General features: G+C 41.0%; 1 protein-coding gene across 1 annotated transcript; it reads right to left on the bottom strand.

Annotated features, from left to right (window-relative positions):
• Nucleotides 1–589: 589 nt before the first annotated feature.
• Nucleotides 590–12,055, bottom strand: sh2d7 (SH2 domain containing 7; the record flags this gene model as incomplete). Its single annotated transcript, XM_084185652.1, has 6 exons — nt 590–1,483; nt 1,724–2,722; nt 6,975–7,229; nt 8,055–8,220; nt 9,731–9,820; nt 11,880–12,055. The coding sequence occupies 6 exons, from the start codon at nt 12,053–12,055 to the stop codon at nt 1,439–1,441; spliced, it is 1,731 nt and encodes a 576-aa protein (XP_084041778.1). The 3' UTR covers nt 590–1,438.
• Nucleotides 12,056–23,557: the final 11,502 nt, after the last annotated feature.

The raw sequence follows: 23,557 nt of genomic DNA on the forward strand, positions 1-23,557 counted from the left end.
TAGATAGATAAAAATGTAACATTGAGTTTCAATCAATGCCTAGCGTCCCACAATAATATAATATGAACTAACTAATCATCTCAATTGCATTTCCTTCATTCCTCACATCCTCTCTCCTTGCCTCCTTTTCAAAACCCATTGGATAAGAAGGTGAGAGATCCAATGGGTTTTGAGAAGGAGATGAAGAGAGAGGATGCAACAAATCAAGGAAATTGAAGACAGAGGAAGCAAGTAGTTGCCCGCTATTAAATTAGTTGGACAGTACCAGCCTGACTGACTGAGCTACCATAATACCCATGGCCTGTCCAGAAACAACCCCTAGCCCCTACTGCCCAGAGTCTAGACACTTGTGGAGATCTGAGAGGGATTGGTGGGTGGTGACATGGTGAGAGCTCCACCTTACTCTCTGATTGGCTTGGTGGAATTTTGGCGGTATTCCTTACACTTGTCAAATTCTCTCAGATCTCCACAAGAGTCTATGGTTAGGGGCTAGGGGATCAAAATGTGATAATGTCCCCACGTAACTAAACAGCTAGATATCAAACGAGCATCAAACAACTATTATGGATAATTATTGAAGAGCCCCTTTGATGACAGTATCAGTTTTATTAATCATATTAAAGTTACTCTTTCTGTTTGAAGCATTGGATTTTGCAATCACATACATTATTTGGGATATGTGAGCCTATGAAAAAAGTTTTCACACCGTAACATAACGAGATACAAACTGTTACGAGGTTATAGTACACTTCCAAGATCTCCATACAAAAAAGAGTCTGACAGCAATATCCAGGAATTTCGCAGGGTCAAGGTCAATATGTAAATCAGTTGTTAAATGCTTAGTATTATACGTGTAAAGAAAGAAAGGTAGCATTTTATGTCACACGATATTTGACAAATCTGTGAAGACTCCAAACATGAGAAAGGGTTTAAACAGGTTTTGATTAAACTCATGACTTATATTGAATATATCTGTGTTCCCCCTTTATATCTTAATGTATTCACATTAAGAAAAAAAAAGCGAATTCTTAATGACTTTGTAACAGCTCCAAACAGTTGTCCACTAAAATAAATAATCACTGGTACCCTAGTTTATAATAATACACACCTACGCTTGTGCAAAAGATAAGGAAAACATTGCAAAAGATAGAGTCGAGAAAATAAATATTTAAATTAAATAACATTGAAATAACTTTGATGTTTTCAACCTGCATAGTGTCCAGCACTTTGAGAAAAGAGTGGTTACATTTTATTATTATTGAAATGAATAATGTGAGACAGATCATAAATGGCTCAAAGTTCAGTTTGAATGACACCCTGAAAAAGTATACAACAACCAAAAAATGTGTGTAGTGTGTTGTCTGGTGGGTACACTGTGTGTTGTCTGGTGGGTACACTGTGGTGTCCAGTAGTATTGGGTTGATGGGTTGCTTCTCCATTATTTCTTCTGTCTCTCAGGGAACAGCCATCTCCATTTCTCATTCTGCAGGAAGCCAAACAGTCAGTCATTATACAGCTGAGGAACAGTCAGCCATTTTACAGATGAGGAACAGTCAGCCATTTTACAGATGAGGAACAGTCAGCCATTTTACAGATGAGGAACAGTAAGCCATTTTACAGATGAGGAAGAACATCAGACATCACATTAGAATCAGATCTAGCAGTGTATGACTACCACTACCATACTGCCATTACCATGGACATGTCTGGACGCAGTACCCACCTTTATCCCCCAAGAGGAGGTGGTGCGTTTGGATTTGAGCTCCTCCACTGGCTCATAGGTGTGGTTGTTAGTTGAAAGTCTGGCAGATCCTTTCAGTCCTAACTCTGGTATGTGTTCATTAGGTCTGGCTGATCCTTTCAATCCTAACTCTGGTATGTGTTCATAAAGTCTGGCAGATCCTTTCAGTCCTAACTCTGGTATGTGTTCATAAAGTCTGGCTGATCCTTTCAGTCCTAACTCTGGTATTTGTTCGTAGGTGTCATCCAGTAGGAGACGGAGAACCTGCTCATGAGGGACCTCAGCGTACACACTGTCAGCTCCCTCTTCCTCTTCCTGTGGTGATGATGTCATGGGTCCTTCCTGGTCCCTGGGTCTACCTGCCAGTTGATACACAAGGCTGGGGCTGGGGCTGTTACTTAGATGTTCCAGACTGTGGCTGATGATGGGCGGTCTCTTGGAGGGATCATTGTGGTACCTCTGGTCCAGAAGGGAAGGTCCGGATGGGTACCTCTGGTCCAGAAGGGAGGGGCTAGAGCTCTGGTCAGTGGTCCGTTTGTTGGGTTTGGGAGAGAGTCTTGGGGGGGTGAAAGAAGGTGCACTCAGCCTGTAGGAGTTATTGGCCCCTTCCTCAGAGTCATGATCCAGGTCCAGGAGAGGCAGAGACTTGCTCTTGCTGTCCAGCAGGCTGCCTGGGCCTGGCCCTGGGGCTGGGGCTGAGGCTGGGCCTGGGGCTCCAGGTCTACCCATGGGAATGCTCCCCCTCTGAGGGGACTGATGTTGGGCTACAGGACCCAGGCCTTCAGACCTCTCTTCTGGAGCTCTGGGTGTACCCTCCAGGCTCCTGGGTTGGGGATCCCTGGCCTTGTGCTTCTCCAGCTGGGCATACAACACCCTACTCTGAGCACTACCCTGTTGGTCATCCAGGGAACTGCTCTTCAAAGGGCCTGCCCTTCTAGGCACAGGTGGGACACTAGGTACAGTTGGCACAGGGGGTATTTCCTGGTTAGAGAGACATGAGGAAGCGATTTGGTTACACTCTGATCAACTTTGAATCTGTATTTGCAAACGCCAGCAAGTAATCAAAACAAATGGAAGGCCTGAGTTTTACAAAGAGGCACTTTGACTTGACATCTATTAGTTGAATGTTCTACCAACCCCCCTATAAAGCATGTAGTGTTGCACGTTACAATAAACCAGCTGCAATAAAATAATATAACATGTTATTTATCAAATGCTCCAAATACAACAGGTGTAGACCTTACAGTGAAATGCTTACTTACAAGCCCTTAACCAACAAGGCAGTTCTAACATTTACATTATTTAGCAGACGCTCTTATCCAGAGCGACTTACAGGAGCAATTAGGGTTAAGTGCCTTGCTCAAGGGCACATCGACAGATTTTTCACCTAGTTGGCTCGGGGATTAGAACCAGCGACCTTTCGGTTACTGGCACAACGCTCTTAACCACTAAGCTACCTGCCGCCCCCTCTTTAAGAAAGAATACCAAAAAGAAATCACAAAAAAATTCAATATAAAACAATACGAAGTAAAAGTAACAAATAATTAAATAGCAGCAGTAAAATAACAATAGCGAGGCTATATACAGGCTATATACAGCTATATACAGGCTATATACAGGCTATATACAGGCTATATACAGCTATATACAGCTATATACAGGCTATATACAGGCTATATACAGGCTATATACAGCTATATACAGGCTATATACAGGCTATATACAGCTATATACAGCTATATACAGGCTATATACAGCTATATACAGCTATATACAGGCTATATACAGCTATATACAGGCTATATACAGGCTCTATACAGGCTCTATACAGCTATATACAGGCTATATACTGCTATATACAGGCTCTATACAGCTATATACAGGCTATATACAGCTATATACAGGCTATATACAGCTATATACAGCTATATACAGCTATATACAGGCTATATACAGCTATATACAGGCTATATACAGCTATATACAGGCTATATACAGCTATATACAGGCTATATACAGCTATATACAGGCTATATACAGCTATATACAGGCTATATACAGGCTATATACAGCTATATACAGGCTATATACAGCTATATACAGGCTATATACAGCTATATACAGGCTATATACAGGCTATATACAGCTATATACAGGCTATATACAGGCTATATACAGCTATATACAGGCTATATACAGGCTATATACAGCTATATACAGCTATATACAGCTGTGGTCCTCTGTAGCTCAGCTGGTAGAGCACGGCGTTTGTAACGCCAAGGTAGTGGGTTCGATCCCCGGGACCACCCATACACAAAAAATGTATGCACGCATGACTGTAAGTCGCTTTGGATAAAAGCGTCTGCTAAATGGCATATTATTATTTTTTATATTTTTATATACAGGCTATATACAGGCTATATACAGGCTATATACAGGCTCTATACAGGCTATATACAGGCTATATACAGGCTATATACAGCTATATACAGGCTATATACAGCTATATACAGACTATATACAGCTATATACAGGCTATATACAGCTATATACAGACTATATACAGGCTATATACAGGCTATATACAGCTATATACAGGCTATATACAGGCTATATACAGGCTATATACAGCTATACACAGGCTATATACAGGCTATATACAGGCTATATACAGCTATATACAGGCTATATACAGGCTATATACAGGCTATATACAGGCTATATACAGCTATATACAGGCTATATACAGCTATATACAGGCTATATACAGCTATATACAGGCTATATACAGGCTATATACAGCTATATACAGGCTATATACAGGCTATATACAGGCTATATACAGCTATGTACAGGCTATGTACAGGCTCTGTACAGGCTATATACAGGCTATATACAGGCTATACACAGGCTATATACAGCTATATACAGGCTATATACAGGCTATATACAGGCTATATACAGGCTATATACAGCTATATACAGGCTATATACAGGCTATATACAGGCTATATACAGCTATATACAGCTATATACAGGCTATATACAGCTATATACAGCTATATACAGGCTATATACAGGCTATATACAGCTATATACAGCTATATACAGCTATATACAGGCTTTATACAGGCTATATACAGCTATATGCAGGCTATATACAGGCTATATACAGGCTATATACAGCTATATACAGGCTATATACAGGCTATATACAGGCTCTATACAGGCTATATACAGGCAATATACAGCTATATACAGGCTATATACAGGCTATATACAGGCTATATACAGGCTATATACAGGCTATATACAGGCAATATACAGCTATATACAGGCTATATACAGGCTATATACAGGCTATTTACAGCTATATACAGCTATATACAGCTATATACAGGCTTTATACAGGCTATATACAGCTATATGCAGGCTATATACAGGCTATATACAGCTATATACAGGCTATATACAGGCAATATACAGCTATATACAGGCTATATACAGGCTATATACAGGCTATATACAGGCTATATACAGCTATATACAGGCTATATACAGGCTATATACAGCTATATACAGGCTATATACAGGCTATATACAGGCTATATACAGCTATATACAGGCTATATACAGGCTATATACAGGCTATATACAGGCTCTATACAGCTATATACAGGCTATATACAGGCTATATACAGGCTATATACAGCTATATACAGGCTATATACAGCTATATACAGGCTATATACAGGCTATATACAGCTATATACAGGCTATATACAGCTATATACAGGCTATATACAGGATATATACAGGCTATATACAGCTATATACAGGCTATATACAGCTATATACAGGCTATATACAGCTAAATACATAAAAAAACTAAATACTGCAAAGTTTCCTAAGAGCTAGTCGCGAGGCCGCCATCTTCGTCGGCACCAGGTCTCATCCTGGGACGACATCATCGATGCACTTATTGATGAAGCCAGTGACTGATGTGGTGTACTCCTCAATGCCATCTGAAGAATCCTGGAACATGTTCCAGTCTGTGCTAGCAAAACAGTCCTGTAGCTTAGCATCTGCTTCATCTGACCACTTTTTTATTGACCGAGTCACTGGTGCTTCCTGCTTTAGTTTTTGCTTATAAGCAGGAATCAGGAGGTTAGAATTATGGTCAGATTTGCCAAATGGAGGGCGAGGGAGAGCTTTGTATGCGTCTCTGTGTGTGGAGTAAAGGTGGTCTAGAGTTTTTTTCCCTCTGGTTGCACATTTAACATGCTGGTAGAAATGAGTTAAGTTTCCCTGCATTAAAGTCCCCCGCCACTAGGAGCGCCGCCTCTGGATGAGCTTTTTCCTGTTTGCTAATTGCCGTATACAATTAATTGAGTGTGGTCTTAGTGCCAGCATCGGTTTGTGGTGGTAAATAGACAGCTATGAAAAATATAGATGAAAACTCTCTTGGTAGATAGTGTGGTCTACAGCTTATCATGAGGTACTCTACCTCAGGCGAGCAATACCTAGAGACTTCCTTAGATATCGTGCACCAGCTGTTGTTTACAAATACACGTAGACCGCCACCCCTTGTCTTACCAGAGGCTGCTGTTCTATCCTGCCGATACAGTGTATAACCCGACAGCTGTATGTTATCCATGTCGTCGTTCAGCCACGACTCGGTGAAACATAAGATATTACAGTTTTTAATGTCCCGTTGTTAGGATATTCCTGCCTGTAGTTCGTCCACTTTATTATCAACCGATTGTAAATTGGCCAATAGTATCGATGGCAAAGGCAGATTAGCCACTCATCGCCGGCTCCTTACCAGGCACCCCGATCTCCTTCCGCGATATCTCCTTTTCTTTCTACTGAATGACGGGGATGAGGGCCCTGTCGGGTGTCTGGAGAAAATCCCTCTCGTCCGACTCATTAAATAAAAATTATTCGTCCAGTTCAAGGTGAGTAATCGCTGTTCTGATGTCCAGAAGCTCTTTTCGGTCATAAGAGACGGTAACAGCAACATTAAGTACAAATAAGTTACAAACAATGTGAAAAAACACACAAAATAGCACGGTTGGTTAAGAGTCCATAAAACGGCAGCCATCCCCTCCAGCGCCATCTCTGCAACAGGACTGTAGTTTGTGTGTGAACATTTTGTTGAGCAAACTCACAATCCTATTGCAGAGGGTTGCCTTACAATCGTACGTTGAATCAACATCTTTTTTATACACACCTCTGGTTTCATGCTGCTCTTCGGAGGCAGGGTGGGTGGAGGAGGCCTAGCCCTGGTCCAGTCATCCTGCTGGTCCCTCTGTGGGTCCAACAGGCTGCTCTTCGGAGGCAGGGTGGGTGGAGGAGGCCTAGCCCTGGTCCAGTCATCCTGCTGGTCCCTCTGTGGGTCCAACAGGCTCCTAACAGCTGTCACACTGACCACGGGCTTCTGTCTGGGGTTGACTTTGATGATGTCATAGACTTCTCCTCTGGAAGACTGAAGGATCACGACACCATCAGTTTTACTTACAGGTACTGTGACCACCACCATTATAAATGACAAGATTGATTTACTGATAGACTGTATACTATGACCACTACCATTATAACTGACAATATACCTACTTGAACCAGTTAAACACACACTAGCTTACAAAATGCCTTCTTGAATACCTTCTTGAGTTCAAATGATAACATAAAGACTGTGTAACTTGGTCCCAGATCTGTGAAGTTGACAACACAGCACAAATAGACCAGGCTAGAGATAGGAGGTCAGGTACTCTCTGAAGGGTTAAACAACAGGTCTGGGACCAGGCTAGAGACAGTCTCTCCTTACCTCTACACAGGAACAGGTCAGGTACTCTCTGAAGGGTTAAACAACAGGTCTGGGACCAGGCTAGAGACAGTCTCTCCTTACCTCTAGACAGGAGCAGGTCAGGTACTCTCTGAAGGGTTAAACAACAGGTCTGGGACCAGGCTAGAGACAGTCTCTCCTCACCTCTACACAGGAACAGGTCAGGTACTCTCTGAAGGGTTAAACAACAGGTCTGGGACCAGGCTAGAGACAGTCTCTCCTCACCTCTACACAGGAACAGGTCAGGTACTCTCTGAAGGGTTAAACAACAGGTCTGGGACCAGGCTAGAGACAGTCTCTCCTCACCTCTACACAGGAACAGGTCAGGTACTCTCTGAAGGGTTAAACAACAGGTCTGGGACCAGGCTAGAGACAGTCTCTCCTCACCTCTACACAGGAACAGGTCAGGTACTCTCTGAAGGGTTAAACAACAGGTCTGGGACCAGGCTAGAGGCAGTCTCTCCTCACCTCTACACAGGAGCAGGTCAGGTACTCTCTGAAGGGCTCTATTGGGCTGGTCTTGTAGTGCTCTATCAGGTCTCTCAGGGTCTCATGCTCCTCTGTGTCTCCAGACACTATGAACTGGCCTGACTTACTCTGGTTGATTACAAAGTGTCTGCATCGATCACGACCTCTGGAAGACAATAATAACACTGGTAAGTCCGGGGTATGCTGCTATGTTCTACTGTGGTCCACTGGTATCTCCACTGTTATCTATGTTATCTCCACTGTTATCTATGGTATCTCCACTGTTATCTATGTTATCTCCACTATTATCTCCACTGTTATCTATGTTATCTCCACTGTTATCTATGGTATCTCCACTGTTATCTCCACTGTTATCTATGTTATCTCCACTGTTATCTATGTTATCTCCACTGTTATCTTCACTGTTATCTCCACTGCTATCTCCACTGTTATCTGTCATCTCCACTTATCTCTACTGTTATCTGTGTTATCTCCACTGTTATCTCCACCGTTATTTATGTTATCTCCACTGTTATCTATGTTATCGCCACTGTTATCTATGTTATCTCCACTGGTATCTATGTTATCTCCACTGTTATCAGCACTGGTATTTATGTTATCTCCACTGTTATCTCCCCTGTTATCTATGTTATCTTCACTTTTATCTCCACTGTAATATATGTTATCTCCACTGTTATCTCCACCGGTATCTATGTTATCTCCACTGATTTCTCCACTGTTATCTATGTTATCGTCACTGTTGTCTATCTTACCTCCACTGTTATCTATGTTATCTCCACTGGTATCTCCTCTGGTATCTATGTTATCTCCACTGTTATCTATGTTATCTCCACTGATATCTCCACTGTTATCTCCACTGGTATGTATGTTATCTCCACTGATATGTATGTTATCTCCACTGTTATATATGTTATCTCCACTGTTATATATGTTATATACACTGTTATCTATGTTATCTCCACAGTTATCACCACTGTTATCTCCACTGTTATCTATGCTATCTCCACAGTTATCTCCACTGTTATCTCCACTGTTATCTATGTTATCTTTGTCATCTCTACTGTTATCTCCACTGGTATCTCCACTGTTATCTATGTTATCTCCGCTGTTATCTATGTTATCTACACTGGTATCTCCACTGGTATCTCCACTGTTATCTATGCTATCTCCACAGTTATCTCCACTGTTATCTCCACTGTTATCTATGTTATCTTTGTCATCTCTACTGTTATCTCCACTGGTATCTCCACTGTTATCTATGTTATCTCCGCTGTTATCTATGTTATCTACACTGGTATCTCCACTGTTATCTATGTTATCTCCACTGGTATCTCCACTGTTATCTATGTTATCTCTGCTGTTATCTATGTTATCTCCACTGGTATCTCCACTGTTATCTATGTTATCTCTGCTGTTATCTATGTTATCTACACTGGTATCTCCACTGTTATCTATGTTATCTCCACTGGTATCTCCACTGTTATCTATGTTATCTCTGCTGTTATCTATGTTATCTCCACTGGTATCTCCACTGTTATCTATGTTATCTCTGCTGTTATCTATGTTATCTACACTGGTATCTCCACTGGTATCTCCACTGTTATCTTCACTGTTATCTCTGTTATCTACATAGAAGAAGAACAAGCAGAACTGACCTGTATGACAGGATGTATCCCATGGCTTTGTCACTGAGTCGGATCAGGAAACAGCCCAGTTCCTTGTCTCTCAGTGTCTCCTCAGCATCTCTACAGAAGCATTAAAAAGCATTAAAAAGCAATATAACCTCAAACCTCAGAAAGGTATTATTGATATGTTATAGGAAGGTATTATTGATATGTTATAGGGAGGTATTATTGATATGTTATAGGGAGTTATTATTGATATATTATAGGGAGGTATTATTGATATGTTATAGGAAGGTATTATTGATATGTTATAGGGAGGTATTATTGATATGTTATAGGGAGTTATTATTGATATGTTATAGGGAGGTATTATTGATATGTTATAGGCAAGTATTATTGATATGTTATAGGGAGGTATTATTGATATATTATAGGGAGGTATTATTGATATGTTATAGGGAGTTATTATTGATATGTTATAGGGAGATATTATTGATATGTTATAGGGAGGTATTATTGATATGTTATAGGGAGGTATTATTGATATATTATAGGGAGGTATTATTGATATGTTATAGGGAGGTATTATTGATATGTTATAGGGAGGTATTATTGATATGTTATAGGGAGGTATTATTGATATGTTATAGGCAAGTATTATTGATATGTTATAGGGAGGTATTATTGATATATTATAGGGAGGTATTATTGATATGTTATAGGGAGGTATTATTGATATGTTATAGGCAAGTATTATTGATATGTTATAGGGAGGTATTATTGATATATTATAGGGAGGTATTATTGATATGTTATAGGGAGTTATTATTGATATGTTATAGGGAGATATTATTGATATGTTATAGGGAGGTATTATTGATATGTTATAGGGAGGTATTATTGATATATTATAGGGAGGTATTATTGATATGTTATAGGGAGGTATTATTGATATGTTATAGGGAGGTATTATTGATATGTTATAGGGAGGTATTATTGATATGTTATAGGAAGGTATTATTGATATGTTATAGGGAGGTATTATTGATATGTTATAGGGAGGTATTATTGATATGTTATAGGGAGGTATTATTCATATGTTATAGGAAGGTATTATTGATATGTTATAGGGAGGTATTATTGATATGTTATAGGGAGGTATTATTGATATGTTATAGGGAGGTATTATTGATATATTATAGGGAGGTATTATTGATATATTATAGGGAGGTATTATTGATATGTTATAGGGAGGTATTATTGATATGTTATAGGGAGGTATTATTGATATGTTATAGGAAGGTATTATTGATATGTTATAGGGAGGTATTATTGATATGTTATAGGGAGTTATTATTGATATGTTATAGGGAGGTATTATTGATATGTTATAGGCAAGTATTATTGATATGTTATAGGGAGGTATTATTGATATATTATAGGGAGGTATTATTGATATGTTATAGGGAGGTATTATTGATATGTTATAGGGAGGTATTATTGATATGTTATAGGAAGGTATTATTGATATGTTATAGGGAGGTATTATTGATATGTTATAGGGAGGTATTATTGATATGTTATAGGGAGGTATTATTGATATATTATAGGGAGGTATTATTGATATGTTATAGGGAGGTATTATTGATATGTTATAGGGAGGTATTATTGATATGTTATAGGGAGGTATTATTGATATGTTATAGGCAAGTATTATTGATATGTTATAGGGAGGTATTATTGATATGTTATAGGGAGGTATTATTGATATGTTATAGGGAGGTATTATTGATATGTTATAGGGAGGTATTATTGATATGTTATAGGGAGGTATTATTTATATATTATAGGGAGGTATTATTAATACCTGCATCTCACAAACACAATGACTAAAAAATACCAAACAGAAGGTAGCGATAATTCAAGAAAACGCTGGAAAGGAAATGAATGCACCCTGATCTATTTATTCCAAATTAAAACATAAATCATTCCAAAATAAATGTGACTAAACTCCCCATCAGCTGGAAAATGAATCTTACAGTGAGTCACTACCCTATAAACAGCTAACGTCACTATGGAATGCATTACACCGCACTACACTGCACAAAATAGCCATGATTTGCCAATCAATCTCCAATCCAATCAATCTCTCAATAGAGATGTATGTAGAAGTGCTTACCTTCTGTTGATGAATCCTTCGAACCAGGAGGGGACATTTCCCTCATGGAGGATGAGATGAGCTTGAGTCTCCATGAACCACTTCAGAACCATCTTTCTCTGCCTGAACACTGTCCCCAGACGCCCCTCTGTCCCCTGGTCCTGCTGGGACTCCCCCGCCGGCTGGCTCTGGTCCATCCTGACCCGGTTCTATCCACACCCCACCAAGAGGGACAGCAGTCAGCACAAATGAGAACAGGTGAGCCAATACAATCCTAACCCAGGCATGGACCTAATGTTAACCTAATGGTAAACAGTGGAACAGTCAGTTCAGTGAGGCAGCAGACTGATTTGCCTATCTTCCGTTAGACGTCACCCTGACAGCGAGGCCAGCTGAAGGTGTCCATTGTTCCAGTTTATCATCCCTGGTTTCTGTACTACTCTCACTGCCTATTAATACTGGTCAGGGTCAGGACAATACAAAGATACAGATACATTACATAGATACAGATACATTACAGAGATGGAGACACATTACATAGATACAGACATTACATAGATACAGATACATTACATAGATACAGATACATTACAGAGATGGAGAGACATTACATAGATACAGACATTACATAGATACAGATACATTACATAGATACAGATACATTACAGAGATGGAGAGACATTACATAGATACAGACATTACATAGATACAGATACATTACATAGATACAGATACATTACAGAGATGGAGACACATTACATAGATACAGACATTACATAGATACAGATACATTACATAGATACAGATACATTACAGAGATGGAGAGACATTACATAGATACAGACATTACAAAGATACAGATACATTACATAGATACAGATACATTACAGAGATGGAGAGACATTACATAGATACAGACATTACATAGATACAGATACATTACATAGATACAGATACATTACAGAGATGGAGACACATTACATAGATACAGACATTACATAGATACAGATACATTACATAGATACAGATACATTACAGAGATGGAGAGACATTACATAGATACAGACATTACAAAGATACAGATACATTACATAGATACAGATACATTACATAGATACAGATACATTACAGAGATGGAGAGACATTACATAGATACAGACATTACAAAGATACAGATACATTACATAGATACAGATACATTACATAGATACAGATACATTACAGAGATGGAGACACATTACATAGATACAGACATTACATAGATACAGACATTACAAAGATACAGACATTACATAGATACAGACATTACAAAGATACAGATACATTACAAAGATACAGATACATTACATAGATACAGATACATTACAGAGATGGAGACACATTACATAGATACAGACATTACATAGATACAGACATTACAAAGATACAGATACATTACATAGATACAGATACATTACATAGATACAGATACATTACAGAGATGGAGACACATTACATAGATACAGACATTACATAGATACAGACATTACAAAGATACAGACATTACATAGATACAGACATTACAAAGATACAGATACATTACATAGATACAGATACATTACATAGATACAGATACATTACATAGATACAGATACATTACATAGATACAGATACATTACATAGATACAGATACATTACATAGATACAGATACATTACATAGATACAGATACATTACAGAGATGGAGACACATTACATAGATACAGACATTACAAAGATACAGATACATTACATAGATACAGACTAAATAAGTTATACTGTTCAGCCATTAGCCAGCTTTTGACATAAAAAAAAAAGTGGTTGTGGTTAATATACACTGTAATACTGTAACTAACTAACTAGCTAGCGAACTAACTAACTAACTAACTAACTAACTAACTAACTAACTAACTAACTAACTAACTAACTAACTAACTAACTAACTAACTAACTAACTAACTAACTAACCCTATTATCTGAGCAGTCAAAGGTGTTCCAGTTTATCATCCCTGGTTTCTGTACTACTCTCACTGCCTATTAATACTGGTCAGGGTCAGGACAATACAAAGATACAGATACATTACATAGATACAGATACATTACAGAGATGGAGACACATTACATAGATACAGACATTACATAGATACAGATACATTACATAGATACAGATACATTACAGAGATGGAGAGACATTACATAGATACAGACATTACAAAGATACAGATACATTACATAGATACAGATACATTACAGAGATGGAGAGACATTACATAGATACAGACATTACATAGATACAGATACATTACATAGATACAGATACATTACAGAGATGGAGACACATTACATAGATACAGACATTACATAGATACAGATACATTACATAGATACAGATACATTACAGAGATGGAGAGACATTACATAGATACAGACATTACAAAGATACAGATACATTACATAGATACAGATACATTACATAGATACAGATACATTACAGAGATGGAGACACATTACATAGATACAGACATTACATAGATACAGACATTACAAAGATACAGACATTACATAGATACAGACATTACAAAGATACAGATACATTACAAAGATACAGATACATTACATAGATACAGATACATTACAGAGATGGAGACACATTACATAGATACAGACATTACATAGATACAGACATTACAAAGATACAGACATTACATAGATACAGACATTACAAAGATACAGATACATTACATAGATACAGATACATTACATAGATACAGATACATTACATAGATACAGATACATTACATAGATACAGATACATTACAGAGATGGAGACACATTACATAGATACAGACATTACATAGATACAGATACATTACATAGATACAGATACATTACAGAGATGGAGACACATTACATAGATACAGACATTACAAAGATACAGATACATTACATAGATACAGACTAAATAAGTTATACTGTTCAGCCATTAGCCAGCTTTTGACATAAAAAAAAAAGTGGTTGTGGTTAATATACACTGTAATACTGTAACTAACTAACTAGCTAGCGAACTAACTAACTAACTAACTAACTAACTAACTAACTAACTAACTAACTAACTAACTAACTAACTAACTAACTAACTAACCCTATTATCTGAGCAGTCAAAGGAAAACTGGACTCACAAGCCGAAAGCCGTATAATGACCATTAACACATTACTATTTAACATCTCTGTATTTACTGTTTACTGCTGGGTAAAAAAAAGTGCATTCAAGTTATCAAAGTTATGTGACTGGTGTGTGATGGAGATTAAAGACTGTTCAATAGTTTTTATCATGAGATCTTTACTATGTTGGATGTTATATACCTTGAGGCAGGTCCTGAAGCTATGTGCTATAGGATGTCTCTGTCTCGGGTCCAGCTGTTTCCCTGGTATCAAGCAGTGTAGCAGGGCTGAGACAGGGTCGGGTCCAGCTGTTTCCCTGCCAGGTATCAAGCAGTGTAGCAGGGCTGAGACAGGGTCGGGTCCAGCTGTTTCCCTGGTACCAAGCAGTGTAGCAGGGCTGAGACAGGGTCTGGTCCAGCTGTTTCCCTGGTACCAAGCAGTGTAGCAGGGCTGAGACAGGGTCGGGTCCAGCTGTTTCCCTGGTACCAAGCAGTGTAGCAGGGCTGAGACAGGGTCGGGTCCAGCTGTTTCCCTGGTACCAAGCAGTGTAGCAGGGCTGAGACAGGGTCGGGTCCAGCTGTTTCCCTGCCAGGTATCAAGCAGTGTAGCAGGGCTGAGACAGGGTCGGGTCCAGCTGTTTCCCTGGTACCAAGCAGTGTAGCAGGGCTGAGACAGGGTCGGGTCCAGCTGTTTCCCTGCCAGGTATCAAGCAGTGTAGCAGGGCTGAGACAGGGTCGGGTCCAGCTGTTTCCCTGCCAGGTACCAAGTAGTGTAGCAGGGCTGAGACAGGGTCGGGTCCAGCTGTTTCCCTGCCAGGTACCAAGCAGTGTAGCAGGGCTGAGACAGGGTCGGGTCCAGCTGTTTCCCTGGTACCAAGCAGTGTAGCAGGGCTGAGACAGGGTCGGGTCCAGCTGTTTCCCTGCCAGGTATCAAGCAGTGTAGCAGGGCTGAGACAGGGTCTGGTCCAGCTGTTTCCCTGGTACCAAGCAGTGTAGCAGGGCTGAGACAGGGTCGGGTCCAGCTGTTTCCCTGCCAGGTACCAAGCAGTGTAGCAGGGCTGAGACAGGGCGTTCTGAGACCTGAGGTGTCTAGAGTGCAGACAGCAGTTCCACGAGGTTCCTGTTCACACAACAGGAAAACTACAGGTCAACTGTAAGAAAAGCTTAATGATTGACAGGTTGTTTTAACATACTGTGTGATAACATCCAATAAGATAACAAAAACAGAAAGAGCTTCAGTTCAGTCATTGGAAAGCTAGAGAAACTGTAGACGTACCTGTGGTGGCGTGATCCTAGAGTCACCTCAGCCAGTGTGTGGTGGCGTGATCCTAGAGGCACCTCAGCCAGTTGAAGTCAATCCTCTTCTATGTATCAATCCTCTTCTATGTATCATAACACGTGACTTCCGTCTCGCTTCCGCATTGTCTCCGTGCTGCTCTGCTGTTTGTTGCTACTTGGCTACCTGCCAAACTATTCACGTTTTACTTTTAATAAACGTTTAATCAATCTCTGTGTTCAACAAATTTACCAACTTTTTAGTTTTGTCCTCACTCATCTTTTTTCGTTAAACTTTTTCACCCCGGACGTTTATCCCGAGACAGAAGAGTCATTTTCCTGTGCGTTTTAGCTGCCAACTTTACGTTATTTTCCGTTTTTCCATCGCAACTTTTTTTCCCTTATTCAACTTTTTCACTCCGGACGCTTTATCTGGACATGGCTCATCAACATCTTCAACAGCCGAAGCTAAGTAGTAACATTAACATGATGTCTTTTAATTGCAGTCGCTGTACTCATAATATACAGGAGAATTCTCGCCTTACGGCGAGAATAGCTGTGCTACAAGCCCAGCTTCAGACGCAATCGTTAGGCAAGAGTATTATCAGTGTAGGAAAGGAAGAAACAGCGTCTGTGCCACCAGTAAGTACAGACAGTAACGTTAGTATAACTCCCCCCGCACAGTCCCTGCAGCCGGACAACTTTCTCATGGCTTCTGGAGGGAAATACTGTTGGAATGCTCAACCGGTGTCGCTCATTCAGCCGACAGAAACCTTCAACCGGTTTTCCCCATTATGTAGCGAGTCGGAGTCTGAGTCTGAGTCTTCTCTAGTCTCTACTCCTCCCGTTACGGGGTCTGAGACGCCGAAGGCTCCCACCATTAGCTCTGACAAATTGAAAACCCTAGTCATTGGCGACTCCATTACCCGCAGTATTAGACTTAAAACGAATCACCCAGCGATCATACACTGTTTACCAGGGGGCAGGGCTACCGACGTTAAGGCTAATCTAAAGATGGTGCTGGCTAAAGCTAAAACTGGCGAGTGTAGAGAGTATAGAGATATTGTTATCCACGTCGGCACCAACGATGTTAGGATGAAACAGTCAGAGGTCACCAAGTGCAACATAGCTTCAGCGTGTAAATCAGCTAGAAAGATGTGTCGGCATCGAGTAATTGTCTCTGGCCCCCTCCCAGTTAGGGGAAGTGACGAGCTCTACAGCAGAGTCTCAGCACTTAATCGCTGGTTGAAAACTGTTTTCTGCCCCTCCCAAAAGATAACATTTGTGGATAATTGGCCCTCTTTCTGGGACTCACCCACAAACAGGATCAAGCCTGACCTGCTGAGGAGTGACGGACTCCATCCTAGCTGGAGGGGTGCTCTCCTCTTATCTACCAACATAGATAGGGCTCTAACTCCTTTAGCCCCACAGTGAAATAGGGTGCAGGCCAGGCAGCAGGCTGTTAGCCAACCTGCCAGCTTAGTGGAGTCTGCCAATAGCATAGTCAGTGTAGTCAGCTCAGCCATACCCATTGAGACTGTGTCTGTGCCTCGACCTAGGTTGGGCAAAACTAAACATGGTGGTGTCCACCCTAGCAATCTTATTAGGATAAAGACCTCCTCCATTCCTGCCATTATTGAAAGAGATCGTGATACCTCACATCTCAAAATAGGGTTACTTAATGTTAGATCCCTCACTTCAAAGGCAGTCATAGTCAATGAACTAATCACTGATCATAATCTTGATGTGATTGGCCTGACTGAAACATGGCTTAAGCCTGATGAATTTGCTGTGTTAAATGAGGCCTCACCTCCTGGTTACACTAGTGACCATATTCCCCGTGCATCCCGCAAAGGCGGAGGTGTTGCTAACATTTACGATAGCAAATTTCAATTTACAAAAAAAAAAATGACGTTTTCATCTTTCGAGCTTCTAGTCATGAAATCTATGCAGCCTACTCAATCACTTTTTATAGCTACTGTTTACAGGCCTCCTGGGCCATATACAGCGTTCCTCTCTGAGTTTCCTGAATTCCTATCAGACCTTGTAGTCATAGCAGATCATATTCTAATTTTTGGTGATTTTAATATTCACATGGAGAAGTCCACAGACCCACTCCAAAAGTCCTTCGGAGCCATTATCGACTCAGTGGGTTTTGTCCAACATGTCTCTGGACCTACTCACTGCCACAGTCATACTCTGGACCTAGTTTTGTCCCATGGAATAAATGTTGTAGATCTTAATGTTTTTCCACAAAATCCTGGACTATCGGACCACCATTTTATTACGTTTGCAATCGCAACAAATAATCTGCTCAGACCCCAACCAAGGAGCATCAAAAGTCGTGCTATAAATTCTCAGACAACACAAAAATTCATTGATGCCCTTCCAGACCCCTTCTGCCTACCCAAGGACGTCAGAGGACAAAAATCAGTTAACCACTTAACTGAGGAACTAAATTTAACCTTGCACAATACCCTAGATGCAGTTGCACCCCTAAAAACGAAAAACATTTGTCATAAGAAACTAGCTCCCTGGTATACAGAAAATACCCGAGCTTTGAAGCAAGCTTCCAGGAAATTGGAACGGAAATGGCGCCACACCAAACTGGAAGTCTTCCGACTAGCTTGGAAAGACAGTACCGTGCAGTACCGAAGAGCCCTCACTGCTGCTCGATCATCCTACTTTTCCAAATTAATCGAGGAAAATAAGAACAATCCAAAATTTCTTTTTGATACTGTTGCAAAGCTAACTAAAAAGCAGCATTCCCTAAGAGAGGATGGTTTTCACTTCAGCAGTGATAAATTCATGAACTTCTTTGAGGAAAAGATCATGACCATTAGAAAGCAAATTACGGACTCCTCTTTGAATCTGCGTATTCCTCCAGGGCTTAGCTGTCCTGGATCTGCACAGCTCTGCGAGGGCCTGGGATCGGGAGAGACACTTAAGTGTTTTAGTACTATATCTCTTGACACAATGATGAAAATAATCATGGCCTCTAAACCTTCAAGCTGCATACTGGATCCTATTCCTACTAAACTGCTGAAGGAGCTGCTTCCTGTGCTTGGCCCTCCTATGTTGAACATAATAAACAGCTCTCTATCCACCGGATGTGTACCAAACTCACTAAAAGTGGCAGTGATAAAGCCTCTCTTGAAAAAGCCAAACCTTGACCCGGAAAATATAAAAAACTATCGGCCAATATCGAATCTTCCATTCCTCTCAAAAATTTTAGAAAAAGCTGTTGCGCAGCAACTCACTGCCTTTCTGAAGACAAACAATGTATACGAAATGCTTCAGTCTGGTTTTAGACCCCATCATAGCACTGAGACTGCACTTGTGAAGGTGGTAAATGACCTTTTAATGGCGTCAGACCGAGGCTCTGCATCTGTCCTCGTGCTACTAGACCTTAGTGCTGCCTTTGACACCATCGATCACCACATTCTTTTGGAGAGACTGGAAACCCAAATTGGTCTACACGGACAAGTTCTGGCCTGGTTTAGATCCTACCTGTCGGAAAGATATCAGTTTGTCTCTGTGAATGGTCTGTCCTCCGACAAATCAACTGTACATTTCGGTGTTCCTCAAGGTTCCGTTTTAGGACCACTATTGTTTTCACTATATATTTTACCTCTTGGGGATGTTATTCGAAAACATAATGTTAACTTTCACTGCTATGCGGATGACACACAGCTGTACATTTCAATGAAGCATGGTGAAGCCCCAAAATTGCCCTCGCTAGAAGCCTGTGTTTCAGACATAAGGAAGTGGATGGCTGAAAACTTTTTACTTTTAAACTCGGACAAAACAGAGATGCTTGTTCTAGGTCCCAAGAAACAAAGAGATCTTCTGTTAAATCTGACAATTCATCTTGATGGTTGTAAAGTCGTCTCAAATAAAACTGTGAAGGACCTAGGCGTTACTCTTGACCCTGATCTCTCTTTTGACGAACATATCAAGACTGTTTCAAGGACAGCTTTTTTCCATCTACGTAACATTGCAAAAATCAGAAATTTTCTGTCCAAAAATGATGCAGAAAAATTAATCCATGCATTTGTTACTTCTAGATTAGACTACTGCAATGCTCTATTTTCCGGCTACCCGGATAAAGCACTAAATAAACTTCAGTTAGTGCTAAATACGGCTGCTAGAATCCTGACTAGAACCAAGAAATTTGATCATATTACTCCAGTGCTAGCTTCCCTACACTGGCTTCCTGTTAAGGCAAGGGCTGATTTCAAGGTTTTACTGTTAACCTATAAAGCGTTACATGGGCTTGCTCCTACCTATCTTTCCGAGTTGGTCCTGCCGTACATACCAATACGTACGCTACGGTCACAAGACGCAGGCCTCCTAATTGTCCCTAGAATTTCTAAGCAAACAGCGGGAGGCAGGGCTTTCTCCTATAGATCTCCATTTTTATGGAACAGTCTGCCTACCCATGTGAGAGACGCAGACTCGGTCTCAACCTTTAAGTCTTTACTGAAGACTTATCTCTTCAGTAGGTCATATGATTGAGTGTAGTCTGGCCCAGGAGTGTGAAGGTGAACGGAAAGGCTGGAGCAACGAACAGCCCTTGCTGTCTCTGCCAGGCCGGTTCCCCTCTCCACTGGGGTTCTCTGCCTCTAACCCTGTTGCAGGGGCTGAGTCACTGGCCTGCTGGTGCTCTTTCATGCCGTCCCTGGGAGGGGTGCGTCACTTGAGTGGGTTGAGTTACTGACGTGATCTTCCTGTCTGGGTTGGCGCCCCCCCCCCCCCTTGGTTTGTGCTGTGGTGGAGACCTCTGTGGGCTATACTCGGCCTTGTCTCAGGATTGTAAGTTGGTGGTTGGGGATATCCCTCTAGTGGTGCGGGGGCTGTGCTTTGGCGGAGTGGGTGGGGTTATATCCTTCCTGTTTGGCCCTGTCCGGGGGTTTCTTCGGATGGGGCCACAGTGTCTCCGGACCGCTCCTGTCTCAGCCTCCAGTATTTATGCTGCAGTAGTTTATGTGTCGGGGGGCTGGGGTTAGTTGGTTATACCTGGAGTACTTCTCCTGTCTTATCCAGTGTCCTGTGTGAATTTAAGTATGCTCTCTCTAATTCTCTCGTTCTCTCTTTCTCTCTGAGAACCTGAGCCCTAGGACCATACGTCAGGACTACCGGGCATGATGACACCCTGCTGCCCCCAGTCCGCCTGGCCTTGCTGCTATTCCAGTTTCAACTGTTCTGCCTGCGGCTACGAAACCCCTACCTGTCCCAGACCTGCTGTTTTCAACTCTAAATGATCGGCTATGAAAAGCCAACTGAGAGACCTGAGCCCTAGGACCATACGTCGGGACTACCGGCCGTGGTGACTCCTTGCTATCCCCAGTCCGCCTGGCCTTGCTGCTATTCCAGTTTAAACTGTTCTGCCTGCGGTTATGGAACCCCTACCTGTCCCAGACCTGCTGTTTTAAACTCTAATGATCGGCTATGAAAAGCCAACTGAGATTTATTCCTGATTATTATTTGACCATGCTTGTCACTTATGAACATTTTTGAACATCTTGGCATGGTTCTGTTATAATCTCCACCCGGCACAGCCAGAAGAGGACTGGCCACCCCTCATAGCCTGGTTCCTCTCTAGGTTTCTTCCTAGGTTTTGCCTTTCTAGGGAGTTTTTCCTAGCCACCGTGCTTCTACACCTGCATTACTAGCTGTTTGGGGTTTTAGGCTGGGTTTCTGTACAGCACTTCGAGATATTAGCTGATGTAAGAAGGGCTATATAAAATAAAATTGATTGATTGATTGATTGATTGATATTTAGGGTCTCTGAGGAGAGGATTACTGAAGGAGTACACCTCTGAACATGTCTGATATACACACAACATCTGCTCTGCCCTTCCGTGGGGGCGTCGTTGTGTAATGGTAGAATCTACCGTACGGTTGAGATTTGCATCAGAGAGAGAAGGGCCTCCACCAAGCAACAGTTTCCTGAAGATGAGTGGAAAGTCAACCTGTGGAGGAGAAACTGTGGTTTCTGAGCCGCTGTATTTCAGTATCCCTAGGCAACAGTAAATGGTTTTACCCACAGAACTAGAATGAGATCATATATCGACTCACAGAGAAAGTCTGTTTAGTGGAACTGCGGGAGCCTGAAACACTTTGGCTTTGGTTAGTACATTTTCTGTAAACTGCCTGACTTTGAATTTTCAGAGCTTGTGAATCAAGGAACAGATTAGCATTGGTACTGTAGGCCCATTAGATTAGTTTAGATTAGATTAGATTAGATTAGATTAGATTAGATTAGATTAAATTAGTTTAGATTAGATTAGATTAGTTTAGATTAGATTAGATTAGATTAGATTAGATTAGTTTAGATTAGATTAGATTAGATTAGATTAGATTAGATTAGATTATTAGTCACATTGTGATGAGGTGGTGTTGAAGGAGTCAGGCGCAGGAGGGTAAATCACAGAATAACAGGCTTTAATCCGCAAAATACAGGTTTACGCAGAACTGCGTCAAACACACTCCAGGGCACAAAACAGGCGCACTGGAAAATACAAGGCACACGGGAAAATACTCCCGTCGATACAAAATACACGAGCTCCACCGAGCTTCACTAACCTCCACAATAAACAATCACACACAAGGACAAGGGGCCAGAGGCAACACTTATACATGTACTAATGAGGGGATTAGAACCAGGTGTGTGTGATAACGAGACAAGACAATTGTGATGATGATTGGGGCGGCAGTGGTTAGTACTCCGGTGACGACGGACGCCGAAGCCTGGCCGAACCAGGAGAGGAAGTCGTGACACACATGCACAGGGTCACAGATGTAATCGCAGGGTGACATTTTTAAGCTCCGAGCTTTAAAAAAATATAAGAAAATGAGACAAAAATAAAACATAATAATGATATTTACACATGGGAACCTGACTTCAAAAATACTTTGTTAGTAAAAATAACTTGTGAATCATGGCAAAGAGTCAGACTAACAATTGGTCAGGCCTAGCTCTTTGTCAATATCAGAAACAGAACTAAAATGGTCCCTAATGTGGATTTGATTGTTGAGAAGTATATTAATGTGTCTTTTGGCATGGCTTGAGAATCTCTCTCTCTCTCTCTCTCTCTCTCTCTCTCTCTCTCTCTCTCTCTCTCTCTCTCTCTCTCTCTCTCTCTCTCTCTCTCTCTCTGATTCTGTTCTGAGGTCAGCAGTGAGCAGCCCATTCCTTCTGTCAGTGGGACCACAACCCACGCTGTCAGACAGTCTGTGTCTG

This window comes from Coregonus lavaretus (genome assembly GCF_964263955.1).
Source record: "Coregonus lavaretus genome assembly, chromosome: 21".
NCBI classification, from domain to species: Eukaryota; Metazoa; Chordata; class Actinopteri; order Salmoniformes; family Salmonidae; genus Coregonus; species Coregonus lavaretus.